Genomic DNA, 24,855 nt, shown 5'->3' with positions numbered 1-24,855 from the left:
CAGAGAAACCCGTCTCAAAAAAACAAAACAAAACAAAATCGGGGTGGAAATCTACATGGAAATGGACTACATAAACAACAGCTCTATGGAATTTTGAAGTCGTGACTAGATACTTAATTACCCTTCTTGTGAAAGTCAAGTGCTGAGGAAAATGAAGGTTGTCCTTCAATCTTCTCGTTCATTCCCTACAGCAATTGTAAGACCACTTTTAACAGTGAGGAGCAAAAAAGGGGCAATAATGCTTGAATTAACGAAAATCATGTTTGGGTCTGGTAAGGTAGCTAATCGATTAAAGGCATCTGAATACCTGATTTCAATCCTGGGGACTGACACACTGGAAGAATTGATTCCCCCAAGTTGTCTTCTAATCTCCATATGCCAACTCCTACATACATGCATATGCCCTCACATATAAACAAACATACACACACAAAAGTAAAATAAAATGAAAGTATTTTTTGAAAATCTGATCAAAGGATTTAAATTTTTATGTATTATGATGTTTAGGCAATAAAATACGTAGCCAATAACTTAGAAAGTCGCAAAACGCAAGCTCGATGCTGGCTTGCCACTTACTGATTGGGAGTTCCAGGTGGAGACCGGGATGGGAGGCTTTGTGTTTCTAACCTGTCATCAGACAACGAATTTCTGCTGACTACTTCCCAATCCATTAATTTCCGTGCCAACGGCTTACTTGGAGATCTGTAGAAAATTTGAATAATACATAGAAAAGTGATGTTTTTATATAACAGATAACTATGAATCAAATCTTAAAATTCATTTTAATAGATTATATTCAATGAGTTTGCTTATAAAAAATGAGTTGTTTTGACAGTATTTATCAAATAATTTCAAAAAGGCTATATTTGCTTTATATGACAAAAAAAGAAAGATGGGGCTATGAAGAATAAGATAGGAAACAGGAAATTAAAAAAGGAAATAAAGAGAAGCAAGGAAGTAATTAGCTACCAAACATTTTCTCAAATTACAAAGCTACGCCTATTCTGGAGTACTCGGGGTGGTATTTATCACGAGATGTACTGAACAATATTCACTACATTATCTTTTCAATGACTTTTAATTCTGATCCTTCATTTCAATGAGGAGAAGACCAAAAAAGATAATCGTACATACTACATCTATAACTTCTCTTTTATATAGAGTATGGTCAGTGAAATTTCTTTTCCCTTCTTTTTGTAAAAACATTTTAAAAACTACAATATCTAGTGGCAGGTAACAAAAGGATATTTTTAAAAGACTTATTCTATTTTTAATTATATGTATGGGTTCTTGTGTGTGTTTGTGTGTACGCATGTAAGTGTAGGTGCCTGCAGAGGCAAGAAAGCTTCAGATCTCTTGGGGCTGGAATAACAGACTTCTGTTAAGCTGACTGATAAGGATTCTGGGAAATAAACTTTAGTCCTCTGCCAAAGTAACCACTGTAATGATTTTAGCAACATAAGTCTGATACTTCCAGGTTCTAGGAGTCATGCGGGTATAGACAAGTCCTCAGGCAGAAGTGCCTAATGGCCCCATGTGCAGGATGATTACATCATCTACATATGATTCAGCTAAGCCCTTGCACGCATGCATGAGCCCCGTCATCTGCCTGCATATGATGTAGCCATGACAAACCCCTGTGCGCATGCACTAAGCAGCTTTTAAAAGCCCTGTCTCTTCTCCCCGCCCCCCCCTTCTGCACACTAACTTCCCCATGCCTGTACACGCCCCCTCTAATAAACTCCTAAGAATGTTTGTTGTATGTTCCCTGTTTCCTTCTCACTCGCGCCCGGTAATTTCAGTAACAATGGCTCCCATCCACTGAGTAACCTCCCCAGAACAAAAGGATATGTTTTATTACCTATTATCAGCTATCATAGGAATAAAACAGAATTAAGTGATCCCCCCACAAAATGCTAATCTCCACAGAGTAAATGGTATTATCTATATTCAGAGATATAAACCCTTATAGTTTTAGGAATGAATATTAATAAGCAAAGTTTTTAATATGCAAGTTCAAGTACTACCCAAAACTCTTCTACATAAATGTGTACTTTTTTGATATCTAGAATTATTCTGGAAGTTAATTCAATGAATTAAGTAACTTAAATAAACATAAAGTAAAACACCCAATATGGCATTTAATCTCAGTAATAAATTCCTCAAGACTCACAAAAATCATGTATGTTATTTTCTGTTACAACACGAAAAAAATAAAGCAAATAGATACCGCCATATTAATATAAAAAGCCAGATCATAAAAAATTTAAATAGAAACACTTATTTGTATAAATAGCACAGCCGAGCAGCAACACATATGAACTCAAAGTGGTTGTGACAGCATACACAAAAGCTGTTTAAGTCCAAGCCAGACCAAGTCCCACCCCAGCTGAGGAGCTACTGGCAGTTCTTAGCTGCCAGGAGAGGAAAGGTCAGTTTTCTCTAACAGTGCACCCACTGATAAGTCTACCGTGTTCTAGTGAAAGGCTACATAGTCAAGAACATTTGGGGCAGCACAAATTGGTCTTGATGGAGAAAACAAAACAAAAACCATGACAAGCACAAAGTTGGAGGGCAAAAGAAGTAAGGCATGGACTAGAAAGAGCTGGGTGAGAGAAGGTGAATATCATCAAAATACATTACACAGAACTTAAAAAGAACTTTTAAAACGTGTATTAAAAGGCAACAAACTTTTCAGTGTTGGCCCATAATACCAAAAAATTCTTCATTCTGTGAATTTTATTTTCAGACTTTCCAATAAAAATAAAGACTGTATTTACTTCTATATATAGTTTTTAGGTTATTGGATTTAGAATATTACCATAAAAATTGGTCATAAGTTTCCCTTTTTATCATGTATTATGTACATACTTTTACATAAATTAAGAAAAATACCAGTCAAGGCACAAAATACATGTAAATTTAAGTAATCCAGATATGTTCAAACAGTAAAATCAGTATGTAGCCAAATTTCAAAGTTTGCAGTTGCAGCCTACAATTTGCTTTGTGACATATTAACTACACAAACAGAATGGCTTGAGAGAATGGTATTTCATAGTGCTTTGTGTTCACAGAAGGAAACATTAAAATAACCATGCCTACTAGGGACACTGAATGCTAATTCTAGCTTATACTAGAAAAATTATTTAAGTTTCTATACTCAATATCTAAATTCACCAGTGCAATAGGGGTGTTACATTGTCCTTCCTTACCACTTCAATTTTATGACATCACAGTCATAAACACTGTAGTTTTTAATGCAACGTTTTAGCCTCTTAAAAGGTTAGGTTATGAATAATAAAAACTTAAAACCTAAATCATACAAGTGTCCTATCATTTTAGTATTTTAGAGTCAAACACTCTTGATTTGGTCTACTCTCTTTTACTATAAAGCCAACGGGCATCTTCTAAAAGAGATGCGGTGCTACTGGTAATACAAACAAACAAGCAAGCAAGCAAACAAATAAACAAAAAATGGACTCAAATTTCATTTCCAAATGAGAAGGCAAAGGAATTTAACCACAAATACTTCTTCCTATCATTTTGAGTTTAAATCACAGGACTTCTTGACTTGAATTCAGGACACCAATAGATTCAGTTACTCACAATGGAGGGCACATATTTGAATTAGTTACACAAATGACAATATATTATGTAATGTCTTCAATTAAAATAATAAAATCTTAAACTTACCATAATTTACCATTTCTAGTTCATTTAAATTCATTTAGTGTTAATCCTTAATAGTCACAAACTATTCTTTCCTCATAAGTTAGACTAAACTAAGCTGCGAGAGCTAACAAGATCAATTAGAAGAGAAGGAAAGTGATCAATTGGAAATCCAGCACACTTACCTAGTACAAACTGCCTGAATACTTTATTCTTGGTAACGAACTAAGCATGTTTGTAAATGTCTTGAGTTTAAAACTAAATTTCAGGCATTTTACTTTATTAACAGTTTTAACCTCAGAGACCCACCCACTCAAGTTTGTTGTCTATGTTTCCTGTTCTGTGCGGAAATTTCAGAGAAAAAAATACCACACTGTTAACAATGTGGTGAGTTTATTTTCTGACCGGGACACTTTATTTTTCTGTTGATGAGAACTTGGTTCTCCTCTCTTCTTCGAATATTATTATAAGATATCATAAAAAGTGTGAAAGCAATTCAAAGAGTTGATATATAAGGGAGAAAAGGATTATTGGTAAAATTTTACATATTAAAATTGAAGATCTTTGTTAACTTTCTATTTATATGGTCATCTAAAATTCAGAGAGACAAGAAATCTGCAAATGACTTATCATTTTATAAAACCATTAGAGAATCTTAGTAGCTATGTATGAAGTAAAGGTCTTCCATAAAATACTATCAAGGAAGTATAACTTTCAGGGACAGAGCAATCATTAGGATGCCCCAGCAATATTAAAACCGCTCTCATGGACAAGAACACATAGCTCCAGAACAGAACATTTGCCTGCATGTGTAAGGCCCTAAACTTGGGAACCTAGTATCTTAAAAAAGAAACAAAGACAGTACTATACAAACTTAATAGCATTTTAATAATGAATATACAAAACAATGAAGATGCATGAATATCTGCATATTTCTAAAATCTAATATGTTCAAAACAATTAAAACAACACAATAATTTGATTTTAGAAATATGGGAGTACTGCAAATAAGAGACAGTACAAAAAGCCAGAACAAATTCTTTCTAACTTAGAATTATGTTGATAAGAAGTAAAATTTTTTATTTTGAACAGCTGTACAGAAAACACTTTAATTTTCTAAGCAAAGTCTCTTTTTCCAGGTCCATACAACTTTCTGATTGGAGCACTGGATCAAGATAGATACAATATCCACACACAGACACACACACCCTCTTGAGTTTATGCAAGGAAACAGCTTGAGTAACACCACAAAATTTGTAGGGCCGTCTTGGATGATTTATTTTTCAAGTCATTTGATAACTGTTTGGATTTTAGAATATAATGAATTGTCACTCATTGTTAGAAACAAGGAGCAATTTTTACTTTAGAAGAAACTAAAAGAGAAATGGTAAAACCAAACATGAAACTATTTCTTACAGAAACATAAAGCTGGAAGGATTTTAATAGATATTTAGAATAAAATTTTGACCAAGTAAAATTCTTCTGTTGTCTTTATGAAAGTGCCCATGTCTCTAACAGCAGTAGATGCCAGACATACAACTAGTTCTTCAGGATTTGAAGCTCTTGAAGTAATTTCCACTAGGAACAAACTCCTGGTTTCACTGTGCCTGTTGTCATTGGTCAGCAGCTGATGCTAGTTCCATCAAATTTGTTCCCTTTCCTCCACTAGTGTTTAGTAAAGCTCTTTATTATTCTTACTTGTATAACTGCAACTATCTCCTAATTAGTCACTAGGTATCCAATCTATACAAACACACTTTTCTGAAATGTAAATTTGATTGTATCATTTCTGTCACTAAAAAGCAAACTGGCGCTAACAAATTTTAATGAAGGGAAGATAATAAATTTTTCAAAAAGGCAAATCAAAAGTATCTTAACCTTTAATAGCATGACTTAAATAAATATAAAAATAAGCTGGATAATAGGACTCTACATTTCTCAAAAATATGTAACAGGAGAGTAACTTTGCAACAAAAGGTTGTATTAGTGATACTTGATGTAGCTATTCAAACCTATTGTACTCAATGCATGATTAACATTCATAAATATGTAACAAAATAAACCAGGACATTAGATAAACTAGTTTCCATTTCATAAACACAGTATGTTGTTTAATAGATCATTTAGAAAACATTGCTAATAATTTTAAAATTTGTTTATTTATGTGTATGTGTGTGCACCCGAGTATATGCATACGCACTACATGCATGCAAGAGTTCATGGTCCAGAAGAGGGCATCAGATTCCTGGACCTGGAGTTACAAGCAGTTCTAAGCTACAATGTGGTGCTAAGAAATGAACTGGAACTTTTATAAGAGCAGTAAGTACATCTAACTACTGAGCCACCTCTCCAGTCTCCATTTCTAATGTTTATTCTTTTAAAAACTCATAGATTTGTTGGGCTGGTGAGGCAGATTAATAGGTAAATAAAAGTGCTTGTTGCCCAGCCGACAATGTGAGTTCAACCTCACGACCCACATAATGGAAGGAGAGAACCAACTCCCAAAGGTTGTCCTCTGACCTTTGCACACACGCAGGCATGTGTATGTGTGTAATATATCAAAAAATAAAATTATAAAATGTAACAAACAAACAAAAACCCTCAGATAACTAAAACAGAATTGACTTACCTTGCAAATACCCTGTCTTTATTTGCCTTTTCTTTGCCATATTGAACTGACTGGACTTCAGTTCTCCCACTGAAATACATAAATATGCATAATATCTTAAAGGGGACTACAGGATAAAATGACAACATACAGCATGATTATATTACAACTTTATAAGAGACAAGACATTTATGATGACAAGAAGAACAATAAAAGCAGCAGAATAAGAAGGAAAGACTGGATTACTTTCCAGTTCCACTGGGATAGGCAAAGCTTAATTAGCAGTTTACAAGATGTGTCCAATAGACACGAATTTGATGACAGGAATCTCTCTAGAGTTAGAGATGCCTTGTATCAAACAAGCTCCACAGCCCTGACTTACCCTACAGGTAGATTTAGCTAATGTCTCCATTGCGTCTAACTGATGAGCTGAACTTTGTGGTATCTTGGATAACTTTTCTTTCCTCTTCTACTACCAATTATTACATATATGAAGACAGCCTATCAACTCCCTCTATGTCCCAATACAGAAAATATAAGATTTTTGAATGTAGGAAAGAAATGAAGTCAGAAATACTGGGGCTTCTGGGCACAATTTTTGCCTTGAAGTTTATTTGCCTAGAAAGCACACTGTGTACACAGAGGAGATATCTATCTGGTCATTCTCTGTGGTACATCACTATGTTCAGTTAACTATGTTATTGAAAGAGTAGTTCTCAGCGAATTGATGAAGATAACCTGTTACTGAGTTGTGAATGAACATAAAAATTTCTAGTACAGAAAGTAGAACCATTTATAACTAAAGATATTTAATGTATATAAAAGTAGCCAAATATATATTCTCAAAGCCACACAAGCAAATTTCAGACTACATGGGCAAATTTAAATAGCTGTGAACTAAATGGCATGATTGATTTTTAATGTAAAAATGGGGAACTTTTATAAAAAATGTTGGTTAATGTTTCATAGAAAATTATATTGCTTCTAAGACCACCATATATTCAGGTTTACTAGTTTAATGCATTTAATCCCTTGGATATATAGAATTGGAATAAACACATATATAAACAGAAGTGGTTAAGAAATCAATAAACCTTCTTAATCTTTCCAGCTCCACTTTCTATTTTCAATAATATTTCAACATCTTAAATATAAGAATAGCATCAGTATTCATAGTCATTGCTTACCATGAGGGGAGGGGGTTAATCAATGTCTATTTTGGGCATGTCTATTAAAGAAAGAATTGTATGCAGCTATACAGGTCATGCTGACTTTACTACTTCACTTGCAAGACAATTCACACTTAATAATTTAAAAGTGCTTCAGATACATTTTAAAGTTAAGAACTACAAACACAGAACTTAACTTTTGAAACTATAAATATATATGACCTGTGTCTAAACACGGATATTCTGTACCCCTGTGCTTTGCTACATTTATCATGGGGCTGTACTTTCCCCACTTTCTTGATTCCTTTCCCACTTAAATTTCTGCTAGGTTCTGCTTTCACAATGTGTAGAAGAAGGAAGATCAGAAGAGTAAGGACTTCCCACAGGGCAGGGAACCCTGGATTACTCTTAGGAATGATGAGAGAGGGGGACTTGATGGGGGAGGGGGAGGGAAATGGGAGGTGGTGGCGGGGAGAAGGCAGAAATCTTTAATAAATAAATAAATAAACAAACAAACAAATAAATAAATGAAAACCATTTTAGGAAACATGAAAAAAAAAAAAGAAAAAAGAAAAATGCAAAGTAGTGCTTGCAAGTGCTGGGAGCTGCTTCAGAAGACCTGGGAACAAAGGGCAGAGAGGCACAACACCTTGAGGAAGTAGTACTTCTGTGACAGGTCCAGGACTAACTGGACTGGCCATGATAGTATCTCTGAAATGTAGTAGCAGGTGTAGGCTCAGGGAATCCAAACCAAAAGTGACCCTTGTGTATTACTCCTCTTGCATACGTGGTTCTCAAGAATCACCCTTTCGGGGGCTGGAGAGATGGCTCAGAGGTTAAGAGCATTGCCTGATCTACCAAAGATCCTGAGTTCAATTCCCAGCAACCACATGGTGGCTCACAACCATCTGTAATGGGGTCTGGTGCCCTCTTATGGCCAGCAGGCATACAGACAGAATATTGTATACATAATAAATAAATAATTTTTTTTTAAAAAAAAAGAATCACCCTTTCTTAACGTACTTTCCCATTTTTGTTTGCTTTTTGTTTTTAAAAGTCTATGTAACCAAGTCTAAGGATTTTCTTTTACACAAAATATCAAAAAGAAATCTGAGTTTCTCTAACTCAGTCCTGAGTGATATATTAATATGGCAGTAAAGTAGATTTAAATACAACTCTATTGTTCAAAAGGCTGGAATAACAAGTCAAAGTTCATGGCAAGCGGAAATAGTTGATTGTTCAAAGGGATTTATATTGCATATTTTCCATAACACACTCTTTAAGAGTTAGAATAAAATAGAAACCTGTGGCAATATTAGAATACCAAATTGTGACAGTACGAATTTAAAGAATGAGGAACTACCAACTGTTACATACATATACATAAGCTTATGACAGAAACTTGAGTAATAAAAAATATAATGAAAAGAACAACTAAAATATAAGTTAGTCTTCAGCTTGAAATAATCATTACAAAAAGATAAAAAAAAAAAACATTCTGGGGGAAGGGCAGTGGTGGTGCACGCCTTTAATCCCAGCACTCTGGAGGCAGAGTTCGAGGCCAGCCTGGTCTACAAGAGCGAGTTCCAGGACAGGCTCCAAAGCTACAGAAAAACGCGCCTTGAAAAACAAACGAAAATCAAAGGAACAAACAAAAAACCATTCTGGAACTTCGTATATACTTACTTAGAAAGGCTAGAAATATAGACATAGTCTTATGCTGTGATTACAAGGCATGTGCTCAGGAAAGAATTGCTGTTGGTTGGAAGGAAGTGGGGAAGGCTTAGAAAAACCTTACAAAGTTGATATGCACATTTACAATATGACATGTTTTAAATTTTGTCCATGGACACAAATACTTCCTCTCACCTATCTTTCTTTTTAAAAATTATCTTTTAATTTTAAAAAGCTTTTATCATTTCAACTCCTTTCTCTTGTCATTCTGACAGTTGCTAAGGATTAACGCTATTGGACTAGGGCTTTCCTTGAGTTATTTTCTTGAGTTACTTAACTGGCCTGATTTTACTATTTTAAAAGAAAGGAAAGGAAGGAAGGAAGGGAGGGAGGGAGGGAGGGAGGGAGGGAGGGAGGGAGGGAGGGAGGGAGGAAGAAACAAACCTCAAAGTTCTATTTTCATTTTTATTTTATGTGTAAGAGGGCTTTGTTGGCACATATGTATGTGTACCATGCATGTGCAGTGCCTTTAGAGGCCAGAGAAGGGTATGAATGACATAGAAGAAACTTGAAGTTTCATAATAGCCAGAATTTGTAAACAACCTATATGTTCCTCAACAGGAGAATAAATAAGTAAAATATGTTATATTTATACAATAGAGTTTTATACAGTCATTTAAAAATGCTATCATGAAATTTGCAGGCAAAAAGATGGAACTAGAAAAAATTCTGAATGAGGTATTCCAGATGCAGAAAGATGGATATGGTATATGTCACTTATATGTGGATATTAGCTATTAAGTCAATAATAACCAAGCTACAATTCATAGAACTAGAGTGTATAGTGTAAGGGTCCTTAACCTTCTTAATGCTACAAGCCTTTAATATAGTTCTTCATGTTGTAGTGACTCCAACCATAAAATTATTTTTGTTGATACTTCATAACATAATATGAAACATAATATAAATATCTGATATATAGAATATCTGATATGTGACTCCTGTGAAAGGGTCATTCGACCCCCAAAGGGGTCAGGACGTACACATTGATAACCATTTGTCTAGAGGAACCAGATAGCTCTCAAAAGGAAAGGGAAATAGAATAGTTATGGATTTATGGATGGATGAATGAAGGAAAACTTAGCCACTAGGTAAAGATAACAACTGAACTGTCACATAACCACTGAAATAAGGAAAATCAGTTTTCTCCAATAGAGTAAAATTAGGTATATCATAGTCTTGGACAGGCCTCATGTTTAGGAGTAGTTGAGCAACATAATGGAGTCCACATTTTGTGTGTGTGTGTGTGTGTGTGTGTGTGTGTGTACACAGTTGGGTGAGTCTTTTGTGAGGAAGGAGTTATTTTGTTTTCTTGATTCTGGGGGTATTTGCTGTTGGATTGGGGTTTTACTTGTTTTTTTGAGAAAGAACTTAAAGGTGTATACGTAGGGAGGGAGAGAGGATCTAGAAGGACTCGGAGGGGGAAAGAATATCATCAAAATACATTTAAATTTTAAGTTGTTTTAAATAATAAAGAAAAAAGAGTAGAAGGGATATTGTAAAAGACTTACTAATAGATTTTCTTAGGACACAATAAGCTACACAAAGTAGAATTTAACAAAGGGAGCTACTGCCTCCAAAATACCCCCAAATAAGAAGTCTGTTAACAAGGCTAGTTAGAGATAAGCAAAATTTAGGATGCTAGGATATAAATGTTGTTCAGAAAGACTAACTAGCTATTGGGTTCCAATCCAATAACAAAGGAGATAACCCTGACTTCTATGGGCCGTTATGCCCATCTCTCTATGAAAGAGCATGCCTCCAACAGTCAATGAGGGGGCAGTGCAGGGTCACAACCAACATCAAAAGTCCTGGGTTGTCATAAAGTCCCAAGTTCTATTCTTGGGAAAAGCATAATTCTACCAGATGGGCAAGATGACCTTGGATAACATCTATTTGAAAAAGAATGCACAGGTGTACTTAAAATAATTTGGGCAATATGCAATATTTTTGCTGTGTAAATCTTCCATCTGCCTAAGTTAAGTGCCTTAGGAGACTTCTTGTCTCCTGTCTCTGCTTAAATTGTTCAAAGTGTAACCCGCCTTTTAGGTTGGAGCCTAAAAGAAATTAAGGATGACAGCATATAGGAAATGCTTAACCTATGACTATATGAGTTAGCAAGATATTCTAATCAAGGTCAGCTTTTTGTGGGCATTACCCAGAGCCAGATGTGCACTAAATTAAAGAGCTTTTTCTTTTATTAATCTCTAAGTGTACAGAGTGAATTCTCCCTGGAAAAGAGTATTAATTCTACAACATCAGAACCTCTGGAATTGGAGTTACAGACAGTTCTGGGCTAACATGTGGATGATAGGAACCAAACCTAGTTACTCTGTAAGAGCAGCAAATGCTCCGAAGCACTGTGTCATCTCTTCAGGACCTGATACACAGATCATACGGTGCCTGAGATTTTACATATTGAATAATGTCTACTATGTTGGATTTAAACCTTCTTGAATGGCAATCTGACTGAGCTTACCATTTTCAGGCAATTCTATCTCTACTTCATTTTAGAAATGAGCTACATAAATCTGAAGAAAAAATTTAGTTGGCACATAGATTGCTTAAAAGTAATTCAGTCTGATGAGATTTAATTTATTCTATTTAACAATTTAATTATTTTATTTAATGGCAGGAGTAACCAATATTGAAAATTTAAAATATAATTTAGAATAAAAGTCTAAAAATAATTAAGGTTAATAGAGACTTGAAAGACATGGGTGCCCAAAACTACAAACATTGCTAGGAGATACAAATTAAAACTTAAAGACACACTAAGCTTCATGAGGAGAAAGAACCAGTATTTTTAAGATATCAATCTTCCAAAATTTATTATCATCAATACAGTCACAATCTAGCTGAAAGCTTTTTTTAAAACCTAGGAATAGAGATACTATTAATAATTCTCAAATTCAAATGAAAATACGAAAAATCTAGAACACCCAAAATACCTTTTTAAAAGAACAAAATTGGAAGAGTGAAACTTCTACATTTTAGTAATAAAGTAAATGAACAAGACAATACTTATATGAACAACAAAAGTGAAAAGGAACAACTAAACATCACAGATAAGAAATAAATTTCAATGTATATTTTATACCAAATAATCCACGGACCTACATGTAAGAGCTAAAATTGTGAAACTTTTTTTTTTAAATATTTATTTATTTACTTATTATGTATACAATATTCTGTTTGTGTATATGCCTGCAGGCCAGAAGAGGGCACCAGACCTCATTACAGATGGTTGTGAGCCGCCATGTGGTTGCTGGGAATTGAACTCAGGACCTTTGGAAGAGCAGGCAATGCTCTTAACCACTGAGCCACCTCTCCAGCCCAAATTGTGTAACTTTTACAAGAAACTAAAGAAATAGGTTATTGTACGGTGGACTAGACAATGTTTTCACAGATATGACAAAAAGCTAAGATTCATAAAAGGACTAACTGGTAAGAGAACTTCAACAAAATAAGACCCACGCTGTTCAAAAGACCCAAGTAAACAATGAAATAGCAAACACTGATGAATCCACGGGAGAAACTGGAACTCCACACTGTTTGGGGGCAGTGCTGGGGATTGAACCCAGGGCCTGTCACATGTTAAGCAAGTTCTCTGCCATTAGGCTATACCACCAGCCCTGAGCTAGAACTCTTCCACATTGCAGAATTCTATATAAATGGCCTAATTACTTTGAAGATATATTTGGAGGTGCCTTACTAGGTTAAACATCCATCGGCCATATAACCTCGCCATTCTACTCATAGTTGTTTACCCAAGAAAACAAAGTAAACGTGCACATAAAACCTTAGATATGCATATGTGTGTATGTGTATGTATGTATGTATGTATGTTCACAGAAGCTTTATTTATAATAGCCCAAATCTGGAAAACGGATATCCATTATTAAGTGAATGGTAAATAAACCATATTTGTACATTAAAGTAGAATTCTGCAATAAGAGAATTAGCAATATAAGTAACATGGATGAAACAACATAATTATGCTAAGTAAAAGTGGTCACATTATAAAAAAATGCAATTTATATGAGGAACTAGAAAATGAAAACCAGCTTAAAGAGACAACAGACCAGCAACTTCCTAATGACAAATGATTGGCAAAAGGAGTTACAGAGACATGAAGGGTCTTTTGAGAATAATGAGCATGTGTGCTACCTTGACTGAATCGTCACTCAAGGGGATTTAACTCATTAACTGTAAAACTTGAATATAGTTATTTACTATATGTGAATGCTCCAATAAAGTTATTTTAAAACATTCAATTTCAAAACATCCATAATCTTAGTTTTCTTAAAAAATATATGAAATGTGCTAATACTAGGCCAATGTTACCTGATGGGGCGTGGTCGATCGGTATTTAGAATTAACCAGGCCAGCTTAGTATAATAGATTCAGCTTTTAATAAACGGAAGAAAGAGAACTTACAAACGCAGGGTTCCAAGGATCCAGGAGCGCAGGGACCAAAAGGAAGGAGGCAAGCGCACCTGGATGGTTTATCTGTTTTTCTGTGGCCCCAGGGGTACACACCCTAAACAGAATGTGATTGGCTGAGTTCCCCATCAGTTACCAAAGGTAGTAACTGCCTGAATGGTTATTGCTATTCTCTTAGCCAATTTTAGTTTCTTTTCCTTTAAAAAGAGATTTATATTGATTTTTAATCACGTGCATGTGTGTATCTATATACATGAGTACAGGCGCCCGCAGAGGCAAGAGGCACTCGATCCCACTGGGGCTCAAGTCACAGGCACCTGTGAATGGTGACATAGGTGTTGATAATTGAACTCTAGAAGAGCAGCACTTGCTCTTAGCCACTGAGCTCTCCAGCTTCCAGTCTTAGTTTCTTTCTCTTTCTAGACATAGATCGTTGTTGAGCTTGGTTTTTAAATAACTATCTATATTAGAGAGTTCCTCTGTTTCAGTGTGTGTGTGTTTTCCCCCAAACTAGTTCTTCAATTGTCTTTTCTAATTTGGATTCATCGTGACTAGCTTTTCTATTGGATGTTGTATGGTCTGAGCAACCTATTTGACTTTTTTTTCTTATTTTATCTAAGACCTGTTGGAAATGAAGTGGAGGTTAGTTCCTGAACTCTACTCATTTCTTTGTAGTCTAAATGAAACGTGTGTGTATCCTTGCATAATGACACTTAGGAATTAAACTCATTTTAGAAAGGTTAGCAATGTTCTCCCCTTCAGAGAGTGCACAGGACATTCCTGTCCCTGCTGAAGCTATCAGCAAGTACCTGTGTTTTCTTGATTGTCATCACTGACCTGACATTCTCTTCCTCAGTATACTTAACCATTAAAATGGCAAGTACTGCATAGTATCTTTCTGAATACTGCTTTTAGAAAAGTTTAAAAAAAAAAAAAAGGCCTTGCTAAAACATGTTGTCAAGCTACTTAAGAATCTGCTGTGGTTTTCTTTTTTTTTGTTGTTGTTGGTAAAAAAAAAAAAAAAAAATTCTACTTCATGGCTGATATTGAATTCCTATACTTAAATTTCTTTCCATGGGGTGACAGGCATGTATTTTAAGTGATATATCATGCACAAATGTTGTTATTATATTTACTGATATTACATGTTGAGCATTTATAGATATTCGAGTTTGTTAGTAATCTTTTGGAAGTATATCTAAACATTTTTTATCATATAACAATTTCTTCCATCATAAAATATTAGAGATGGAAAGTCAAAAATAAAAATACATAAAAATGAGTACGATTTATTTTATTAAATCACCAGTAGCTTTTTCTGCATGAGTCGTACTAGATTCCACTTCAAAACTAGCTTTTATGTGTTATTTTAGACTTCTACATATAAGACTAATCAGGGTTTCTTCAAAGTTATTTTTTGTTGCCTTTGGGAGAATTTTTTTTCTCCCCCTCAAAAAATTTTAAAAAGTTATTAAATGCCAAATTCACAGTTGAATAAGAAAATTACTTCTCATATAGCACAGAAAATTCATTATGATTGGCATTAATTGTAAATTTCAAAATAGGTAGTAGACAGAGTTTAGAATATTCCCAACACAAGGGCATGATGCACATCTGAGGCTGTAGATATAGCTGGTGATTAAATGCTGCATACACAGCAAAGGCCACACTACACCTCATTATGTGTCCATCAAAAAATTAAAGAGAATAAGTAAAATATATTTAGGGAGACTGGAGAAACGGTTCAGTAGTTAGGAGCACTGATTGCTCTTCTAGAAAAGTCAGGTTTGATTACTAGCACCTGAACAGTAGCTCACACCTGTCTATAATTCCAAACTCAGGGAATCTCTTCTACCTTCTCTGGGCATTGCTCACATATGGTGCATAGATATATATGCAGACAAAACACCCACACACAGAAAATGAAAATAAAGGAAAAAAATTTTAAGACATAATTTTAGGAAAAGTTATTTCTCTGAATTTATGCTGAATTATAGACAAAGAATACAGGAAAATGTCAGGATCTGGGGATCTTTTTTGTTTGCTTGCTTAATGGTTGTTTTGAATTCTTTCAGGCTGGATAACTCCAAGAACTGCTAAACTGTAGACTATATATTATTAGCTTTTACAAATGAAATGAACATATCTTATAGAAAAGTTTCCATATATATAATAAATAAACTGGGAACTATAAAATCTGTTGAGATTGTAACTATACAAATATAGCTAATTACTAAATAAAATAATTATCTACAGCACAATCACAAGCACAGGTCTTCAAGTTTAGTATGCATCACAAGGCATCATATGATGTACTGATACACACGTATAGAAAGGATTTTGACTCTGTAGGTTATGTGACTAACAACGATTCTATTGCTTTGTATTTAGATCTTTAATGAATTCATTTATTTTTTAAATCTATTTTATGTATATGGGTGTTTTGTCTGTCATATGTTTGTGTACCATGCATACCTGGTGCTCCTGGGGGCCAAAAGAGTATGATGTCTGCCCTGAAACTGGGGTTTCAAATACTGTGAGCTGCCATGTGGGTGCTGGGAATTAAACCTGTGTCCTTCTGGAAGAGAAGCTAGTGCTCTTAATCTATGAGCCCTTTCTCTAGCCTTAGACCTTTAATCTAAAGGTAAGGGGAAACAAAATCTCCCCAAATAAAGTGTTAGTATAAAAGTAGTACTTACCAGTACCGGAATTTGGAACCCAGGGTAAAATAATGTGCAAAAAAATTCTTTTGAGGTGGAAGTGGTCTATCCAGGCGGAAGAATGTATGATGTTCTACACACGCTTTCCACAAATTTTTACATGCTCTGTAATTCACCATATTAAATCCCAGCAATGTTTCTCTAGATTCATGCTGTATTAAAGGACAAAATTCAGAGAATATGGGAAAATATCAGGATCTGAAAATACTTTTGTCAGATAAATTAAGCAAGCCCTATAAACATTAATCTCCTCCTTTATGATTTTGTTTATTCAACAACGACTCAGTGAACTAAGTGAAAAGATAAGTAAAATGCATTTTAGTAATTTTACAAGGGACTTCTATTCTCTATCATAGTTAGAAATAAGTTTAAATTTTTTACCATTTTCAAATCTTATTAGCTATGAGTCTGCTTCAAAATATAATCCTGGACCATAAATTAAATTTAAAATAGGCACACAAATTGCATTGTACCTTGATGAAAAATAAGAATATTCAGCACCTCCAAGCACTATTACAAAATCGCATTATACACTGGCTAGCGCTAAAACTGAATAACTTTAGTTTTTCTTTTTTGCATAAACCACATTACAGCAAAGCACATATCTCCTGAGTTCTGACTCCAGACTATGCGACCAGTCAATGCAGACTATGACAGATTGTTCTATGCCCCATGGTGATACTCTCCACTCCTTCTGACACTAGATTATCTTCTAATGATAATTACTTTTTTGTCATGACCATAAATTAGTCATACTTGTTTTCATTTTTCTTGGTATTCTATTGTAATATAGCCACAACAGTTTATCTAATGTTCATAGACATATGATATTTCCCATTTGGGATAGAAGAGTAATGTTGTATGTGTGTGTGTATATATACATATATTCCTAGCATCTGTATATACATGTATATATTTCTGTTCCTGGATCATGACATATATGTTTAGCTTGAGTGGTTAATACTTCCAACAACAGAGTATGTTCTATCTATATCCTAACCAGTTCTGGAAATTTCTGTTTTGGTGTTGTATTTGTTTACTGAGACAGCATTTCACACTGTAACTTAGGCTGGCCTGGAACTCACTATGTGGTTCAGGCTGGACTAGAACTTATGACAGTTCTCCTACCTTATCTTTGGGTATTGCATTATAATCATGTACCACACCACCTAATTTCAGTCTTTCTTACTTCACTGTCTTGATAGACAGGCAGAAGTGAAACATTTTGGTTGTGACCTACACCTATTCTAGATGACTAATAAAATTCAACATCCTTTCATGTTAATGGCCATGTGGATTTTTTTTTGGGGGGGGGGGTTGGGTAAAGCATAGCCTCTTCTGTAGACCAGGCCAGGTTTGAACTTGTGGTAATAACCCTCTTAGTTTCTCAAATGCTGGGATTATAGCTTTGGGTTGTCATGTTTACCTTGTATTAGTTTTTAAGGCAGGCTCTCACATTATGTAGCCAAGGTTGATTTTGAACTCACAACTTTCTTGTTTTAATCTTGTTAAATATCTGGCTACCATGTGGATACTGTCCTTCCTGAAGTTGGTATTTAAGTCACTGGCATATTTTCTGTTAGATAGACTATATATATGCAAGGACTTATACAGGCATGTGTACTATGTATATGGTCAGTGCTACTTTACTCTCTTAATGAGACCTCCTGATGAAAAGTTACCAGTTTTGAAACAGTCCAAAAAGATCAATTAATTATCTTTAAAGTTAAGAACTCCTATGCTTTCTTCAAGAAAAATTTTCATCATGCAAATATTTTCCATAATTAAATCATAATAAAATGTTCATATATAAGAATGAATTTTCATATTAGAAAGTAAAATCACTAAGCATAACTTGTTGATCACTAGAAAATTAAATGTACCATTAACAATTGTTTGTACATGCACTATCAGTTTACATGTTATATAATATACAATGAACATTATGAAAAATGACAGAATGTCATACGGAGAACATAATACAGTAACATTCTTAGTGTGTGTGCACTAAGATTTAGATATATTGCCTCCCTTTTAAACAATTGCTTCAAACAGTCTGTATATAATTTGGACACTAACTGTATTTGAAGTACAATAACAATTTTTCCAATTAAACAATGGACATAAAGTGTCTTAAGAGTAAGTGCAACAGGCCAAGCTGTGATTTAATTTAAAAAAAAAAGAGTAAGTGCAACAAATTAAAGTTTGGATTTGCTGCTGTGGTTTAGGCACAAAGTCTTGCTTTGTAGCTCTATATGTCCAAAACTTGCTCTGTAAACCAGGGCTAGCCTTGAACAAGTAGCTACCCCACAATGTCTGCCTCCAGAGCACAAAGATTGCAGGTGTGCATCACTACACCTGACTATAAGTTTGGATAGTTACAAACAAATGTTTTACAGAGAAACATTGGCAACATGACCTGCAAAGTATTCCTGTGTGTGGTCTTTAGCCACTCCCTATTTGGCTTTTGATGCTAACTGATACAATCTCTAAGAGAACAAGTATGAGAACTAAATAATAAGAATGGTTCATATATTACCAGGCACATATTGTTTCCAATAAATGTTACACTTCACAATTGTTATCATTATTATTATTATTATCGGTAACACATTCACCACAATGAGGTAAACTAGAAAAGTTCCTTCTACAATAGTCTCTATAGTTACTCCAAGTAAAATATCTGTTCTCTAGTGTCTGGATAACAAGATTCATTATACTTTCTTCTCTGGATATTTACTCATACACACACACACACACACACACGGTGTGACTGTTCTGTACCAGGGTTAGTCATAATATTCCCCACTAAGAAGAGAATGAACTGATAGTTTATGGCATATGCACTTAGTGGAATATCACACAATAAGGAGCAAACCATGCAACATCATGGATGTCAGTACAACAATATGAATTGCACATAGTGAAGGGAAAGAAGACAAATACAAATAAACATGCTATATAGCTTCATTCTAAGCTATGAGTATAAACTAATTTATGACAGTACTAATGAGAATAATGCTGCTTATCTGTTGGTAAGGTTAATAGCTGGAAGTGGACATCTCCTCCATTAGCACAGAACTAGGTCATGCTCTATATATTAATATGAGTTTATCAAGTATATACTTAAGGTCTAAGTACTTTCCCATACTAAATTTCATTTTGATAAAAATTTTATTTTTAAAATTCTCCCATATTTGGAAAATATAAATGATAAACCATAATCACAAAATAGAACACTTTCTTCTAACAGGTGGATATTGTAGCTAATTCAAATACAGTGTTAAGATTTTAAGGAAATTTTACACATACACATCTTAAAACATTGATGTGAGATTCCCGTCTGTATGCTGTGGATATCACTGGTTAAAAAAGAAACTATCTTAGGCCTGTGCAGGGCAGAATATAGGTAGGTGGAGAAAACTAAACTGAATGCTGGGAGGAAGAAGGCAGAGTGAATGAGACACCATGTAGCTCTGCCAGCGACAGACAACGGAACTTTATCTGGTAAGCCACAGCCTTGTGGCAATATACAGATGAATGGAGATGGGTTAAATTAAGATGTAAAAGTAAGCCAATAAGAAGCTAGAGCTAATGGGCCAAGCAGTGATGTAAATAATATGGTTTCTGTGTGATTATTTCAGGAGTCTGGGTGGCTGAGAAATGAACAAACAGTCTCCTAAAACATATTGGCAACCAACGTAGGGCCATCATGTATTAATTTGCAAAGATTTATAAAAAATAATGCAAACCAAGAACAGGTTAGGTTGTTTGCACATTAATATTTGCAAATATGTATATGTTTTGTGCCAGAGTCTTGCCTTATAACTGAGGACAGCTTCAAACAGATAGGCCTCCTGCATGCTTGTGATTATAGGTTTATGTCACCATACCACACAAAGCTAGTTAATTTGATAAAACAGGTAAAATAATTTATAAGATTAAGTTGTTTTAACACTATACTATCACTTTGATACAAGATGTAAGTCCATGAACTAGAAACAAATATTCAGCACTCTCAAAATGAAATAAGCTTTCCTATGAAAGGAACTCCTATGGATTTAATATGGGAGAAGTTTACAAGTATTTACATGTATGCACTTTTGTCTACAATGACAGAAAGTTTTATTTTTTTTTATCACTGTGTGTTGATAGGCATGTAGGTGGACATACACACATGTATTAGGATGCCAGAGGATAATCTCAGGGAGTATTTCTCAGAATATTAGAGACAGTCTCTCAAAGGCCGGGAGCTCTCTCATTAAGCTAGAATGGCAGGTCAGGAAGCTGGATGGATCAGTCTGCTTCTGAGTACTCAGATTAAACAGCTAGATTATAAATGCAGCTTTTTTATTTGGGTTCAAGGCATCCAACTGCTGTTCTTGCACTTGTATAAACCCTATACAAATTGAGCCATTTTCCCCACCTATGGCTAGGCAATCTTAAAAGACTTCATTTGTATCAATAATTATTAGATCAATACTCACCAATTCTTTTCTAAGTTGAATAAAAAATTGTTTGCATTTAAAAGAAATTTTTACAATCTTCAACCTGCATAAAAGAGAATTAGAGTGTTAAAAATTACTGGCTAAATATGAAAATATTAAAAGATTTGGAAATTTATAGGTATGATTTTTTCATATTTTATGGTTTTTGAAAGTTTCATATATTTATACCTCCAACTCCCTCTGATACTACTACACTTTCTCCTTCCTAACTTCATGGCCTCTTTTTAATTTTTGTTTTTGTTACTAATAACCCCAAGTTCAATTACTGTTGCCCATGTGCACACAGGTAAGTGGCCATGATCTTAAGTTAAATGTGTGCCAATATTTTCACATTTTGTCATATAATCTCTAATACATATATCAATAATGTAAAGTTTATGGAGCTTCCTAGAAAACAAAAAAAACCCTAGGTGCTCAACTGAGAAAATTTTTACCAAATTCTATCTTCTATGAATTACATATTTTCCAATTTTCTATTTTCAGAAATATTCACCAAAATTAAAATCTCAACAAATATAAATAACATTTAAAATTTTTAATATTATAAAGCATGCATGAAGGAAAGTGTAAAATTTTAGGGTTTTATAAAACTTTATCTTAAAAACCATTAAAAAAACTTATACATTACCTTTTAAAATATATGTAACTTATTTTTGTTTGTTATTTGAGACAGTCTTTCACTATATAGACTTGGTTTGCCTGGAATTCACTGTTGTAAACCAGTCTGGTTTGCCTGACTTCACTGTGGCCACAACACCCAGCCCAAATATATGCAATTTATATAACACTAATTTCTCAATGTGCCATTAGTACAATTCTTGACTCAAGCTGGTTTGGCTTCTTTTTCGAGACGGGGTTTCTCCGTAGCTTTTTGGTTCCTGTCCTGGAACTAGCTCTTGTAGACCAGGCTAGCCTTGAACTCACAGAGATCCACCTGCCTCTGCCTCCCAAGTGCTGGGATTAAAGGTGTGCGCCACCACCGCCCGGCCCTTGGCTTCTTAAAATAACCATATAAAAAGTAATACTCAGATCTTTTTTGGCTGTAACACTTAAAGGCTATGAGGCCAAAGAGACTGGATCTTAGTAAAATGTGAGTTTGGACCCAATTTTCTAGTATTTCTAAGATTTGACAGTGGTTCTAAGTTTTGATCTTCATGACTCATACCTGTATCTATTAAGAAGCTCTCAAAGAATAAAGTTCTCCAATCTCAGTCACTTGAGAAGACAAATGTACCAGTCATACGTAGGCAGATCCTTTCAGAATGGGGAAATATAAGTTTAGGTTTTAGGTCTGAACTTTGTGTTGCTGGGGGACTGAACCCAGGACTTTACACATGTCAGTCAAGTGCTATAATACTGTGCTAAATTCCCAGACCCAGGGTTGAAATTTATTATTTTTCTATTATATCTTGTGCTCTTACTTCATAAATAAATAAAAACATAGATATATTATTTTCTCATATAACAGAGGGTATTATTTCCAGAAAGTAAAAAGACTGTATAAAATAGCCTATATTTGTGGAAAGTAATTTAAAAACCTATACAGAACTACATATACTTTTAAACCTATACATTAATATTAAGAATCATCATGCAAGCAACAAATAAAAATGTTATTCATTTCTAAATGGACGAGAGAGAAAATACAATCTAATTCTAGTCACCTTCATTTTACAAACACCAGAAAACATCAAACAATACAAAATTTTACACTGGATGATGGTCTTTAACAAAAGTCTACTTGTATGACTTGTGTTTCTTACAAACATTCTATCAAACAATGAATAACACTTGTTTTATATAATAAGATAGCTATATTTTTTTAAATATTTATTTATTTATTATGTATACAATGTTCTGTCTGTGTTGTATGCCTGCAGGCCAGAAGAGGGCCCAGATCTCATTACAGATGGTTGTGAGCCACCATGTGGTTGCTGGGAATTGAACTCAGGACTTCTGCAAGAGCAGGCAATGCTCTTAACCGCTGAGCCATCTCTCCAGCCCAAGATAGCTATAATATAATACTTCTTCCTTTGATTTCTGTGTTCTTGATTTATCTTCTATAGTGAATTCTACCAATCTCTTTGTTTCGTATATACCTCTTGTAAATAGAATATACGTAAAATTTTCAATCCCTTCTGAGTATATCAAAGAGGATAGATGAAACATCAATAGCACATAAAAAGATGGTCAACATTATTAGCTATAAAAGAATACAGATTAAGATTAAAATGAGATATCATTTAGTACCCAGCAGGATGCCTTTAAGTCAAAAGACTAACAATAAATGGTAGGGAGACTATGGTGAAATTAACCTAGCACATATCCCATTGGGAATGGAAGGTGATAGATAACACAGTTTGAGAAAAAGGCCTGGCGAACTTAGAAATTCTAATCCTTTGTATATGCCCCCTACCAACACTTATACAAATATGCAGTGAAGCACCAGTCTTTAAAGTCCAAAGGAACAACTGATGAGCTGTGAAACAAAACGTGATGTAACTAAGTGATAGGGCATTATTTAGCCTTAAAGGGGGCACTGATTGATATATGCTCTAAGATAGATGAATGTTAAGAACATGCTGAGTCACTCAAACACATGGTATATTATCTCATTTTAGAACAAAATAGAAATATACTTAGGGCTGGAAGTAAGAGGCAAGACAAGGGGTACAAAATGATTTATAACAAATCATCTTTTCGAGACAATGAAAATGGTTCACAATTATATTAGGTGATGCTGTGTTCTTTAAATATACTACAAGCACTGTATATTTTCCAGTGGAATTCATAAGTTTAAAAATCAATTTTGATAATCTGCCTCTTTCAATCTGAAATGGTGGGTGCTATTTTTCCTGAAGAATTTAGTTTAATGTTTCTAACATGACAGGATTTCTTTAATTCTCTTGCTTCTGCAACTATAGACCACGTTGATGAATTTCATCTTTTAACACTTGCGAATATTTCACTCCATCATTTGTGGGCTTTCCAAAGACAAGTGTCATGTAATTCTTGTCCTTATTTCTCTGCAAAATGATGTTTTTGGTGTTTTCATTCTCTTGAAATTTGCAGTTGAATCCAGATATGATTTACTGACTAAAAGGAATCAGGTAAACATTCCTCAGCTGAAACTTCATGTTCATCTGACAGGACGAAGGCTGTGGTTACTGCACTGTGAGCAGCCTGAAGTGCAGGTTTAGCTTCTGCAAGTGCCCTTATTCTGCCACTCTCACTGTCCCTGGTTTCCTACTAGTCTCTTTCAATTGCTTTTCTTGCAATTTTTTAGCTGTAATCCCCTGTTATTAGACAGGACCTTTGTTGATACAGCCTGTAATATGTGACCTGGGGAATACGGTTTAATCCGATGATTAAATTTAAGTGGCATCGAAGAAATCCATCCCCCTCAGCTCTCACCACGAAAACAGGAAAAGGCACTTGGTTCATGAACTCACAAAGTTTGAAGACTCTCAGAAGACGGGACACCTTAAGTTTTTTCTTAATCCATTCTACATCTGCCACCTGGCAATGAGTCGCCCGCCACCTTTTAAGCACTCCCAATCATCCATTCCCTTTTAGTCACTTGTCTCCAACTCTCAAGGCAGGAGTTTACTCTGAGAAGAACTTAAAGAAAGTTGTCAATTTTCAGTTTCTTTTGGGTTTTTCTTTGTTGTGGCAGCAGGACAGTGAACACCTTACATGTCAGATCGGGAGATAAACTCTCTGTCCTTCTTTTATTATCTTAATGTCTTTGTTTTCTTGCACTGCGTATTGTAGAGAATAGCTGGAAATTATCCATTATAGCCCATGGTGAGATGGGCTTGATAGTTCTAGCAGCTTTAAATCCCATATATTTAATTATTGAAAGCAATATTTAAGATTCATATCATGAAATATGTAGCACAAATAATAAAAACCCCGAGACAGATACTGGGGTTCAACCTGAAGATCAGAAAAGGAAAGCAGCCAAGTCACTAGAGAGCTCTTACCTGTAGACTGAAAAA

At 34.6% G+C, this 24,855-nt stretch overlaps 1 protein-coding gene across 5 annotated transcripts in view; it reads right to left on the bottom strand.

Annotated features, from left to right (window-relative positions):
• Ptpn4 (protein tyrosine phosphatase non-receptor type 4) overlaps positions 1-24,855 on the bottom strand; it is a 182,482-nt gene that overhangs the window by 52,609 nt on the left and 105,018 nt on the right. For all 5 annotated transcript variants that reach the window (XM_057769289.1, XM_057769285.1, XM_057769287.1 and 2 more), the window contains 4 exons: positions 20,834-20,897; positions 16,326-16,498; positions 6,299-6,367; positions 577-702 (listed from right to left, as the gene is read on the bottom strand). In XM_057769289.1, coding sequence (XP_057625272.1) covers positions 577-702; positions 6,299-6,367; positions 16,326-16,498; positions 20,834-20,897 — 432 coding nt within the window. The remainder of the gene's footprint in view (positions 1-576; positions 703-6,298; positions 6,368-16,325; positions 16,499-20,833; positions 20,898-24,855) is intronic.

The sequence above is a fragment of the Chionomys nivalis genome, chromosome 5 (assembly GCF_950005125.1).
Source record: "Chionomys nivalis chromosome 5, mChiNiv1.1, whole genome shotgun sequence".
NCBI classification, from domain to species: Eukaryota; Metazoa; Chordata; class Mammalia; order Rodentia; family Cricetidae; genus Chionomys; species Chionomys nivalis.
The sequence above is the reverse complement of the archived record's forward strand: the minus strand, read 5'-3'. Positions and strand labels throughout refer to the sequence as shown.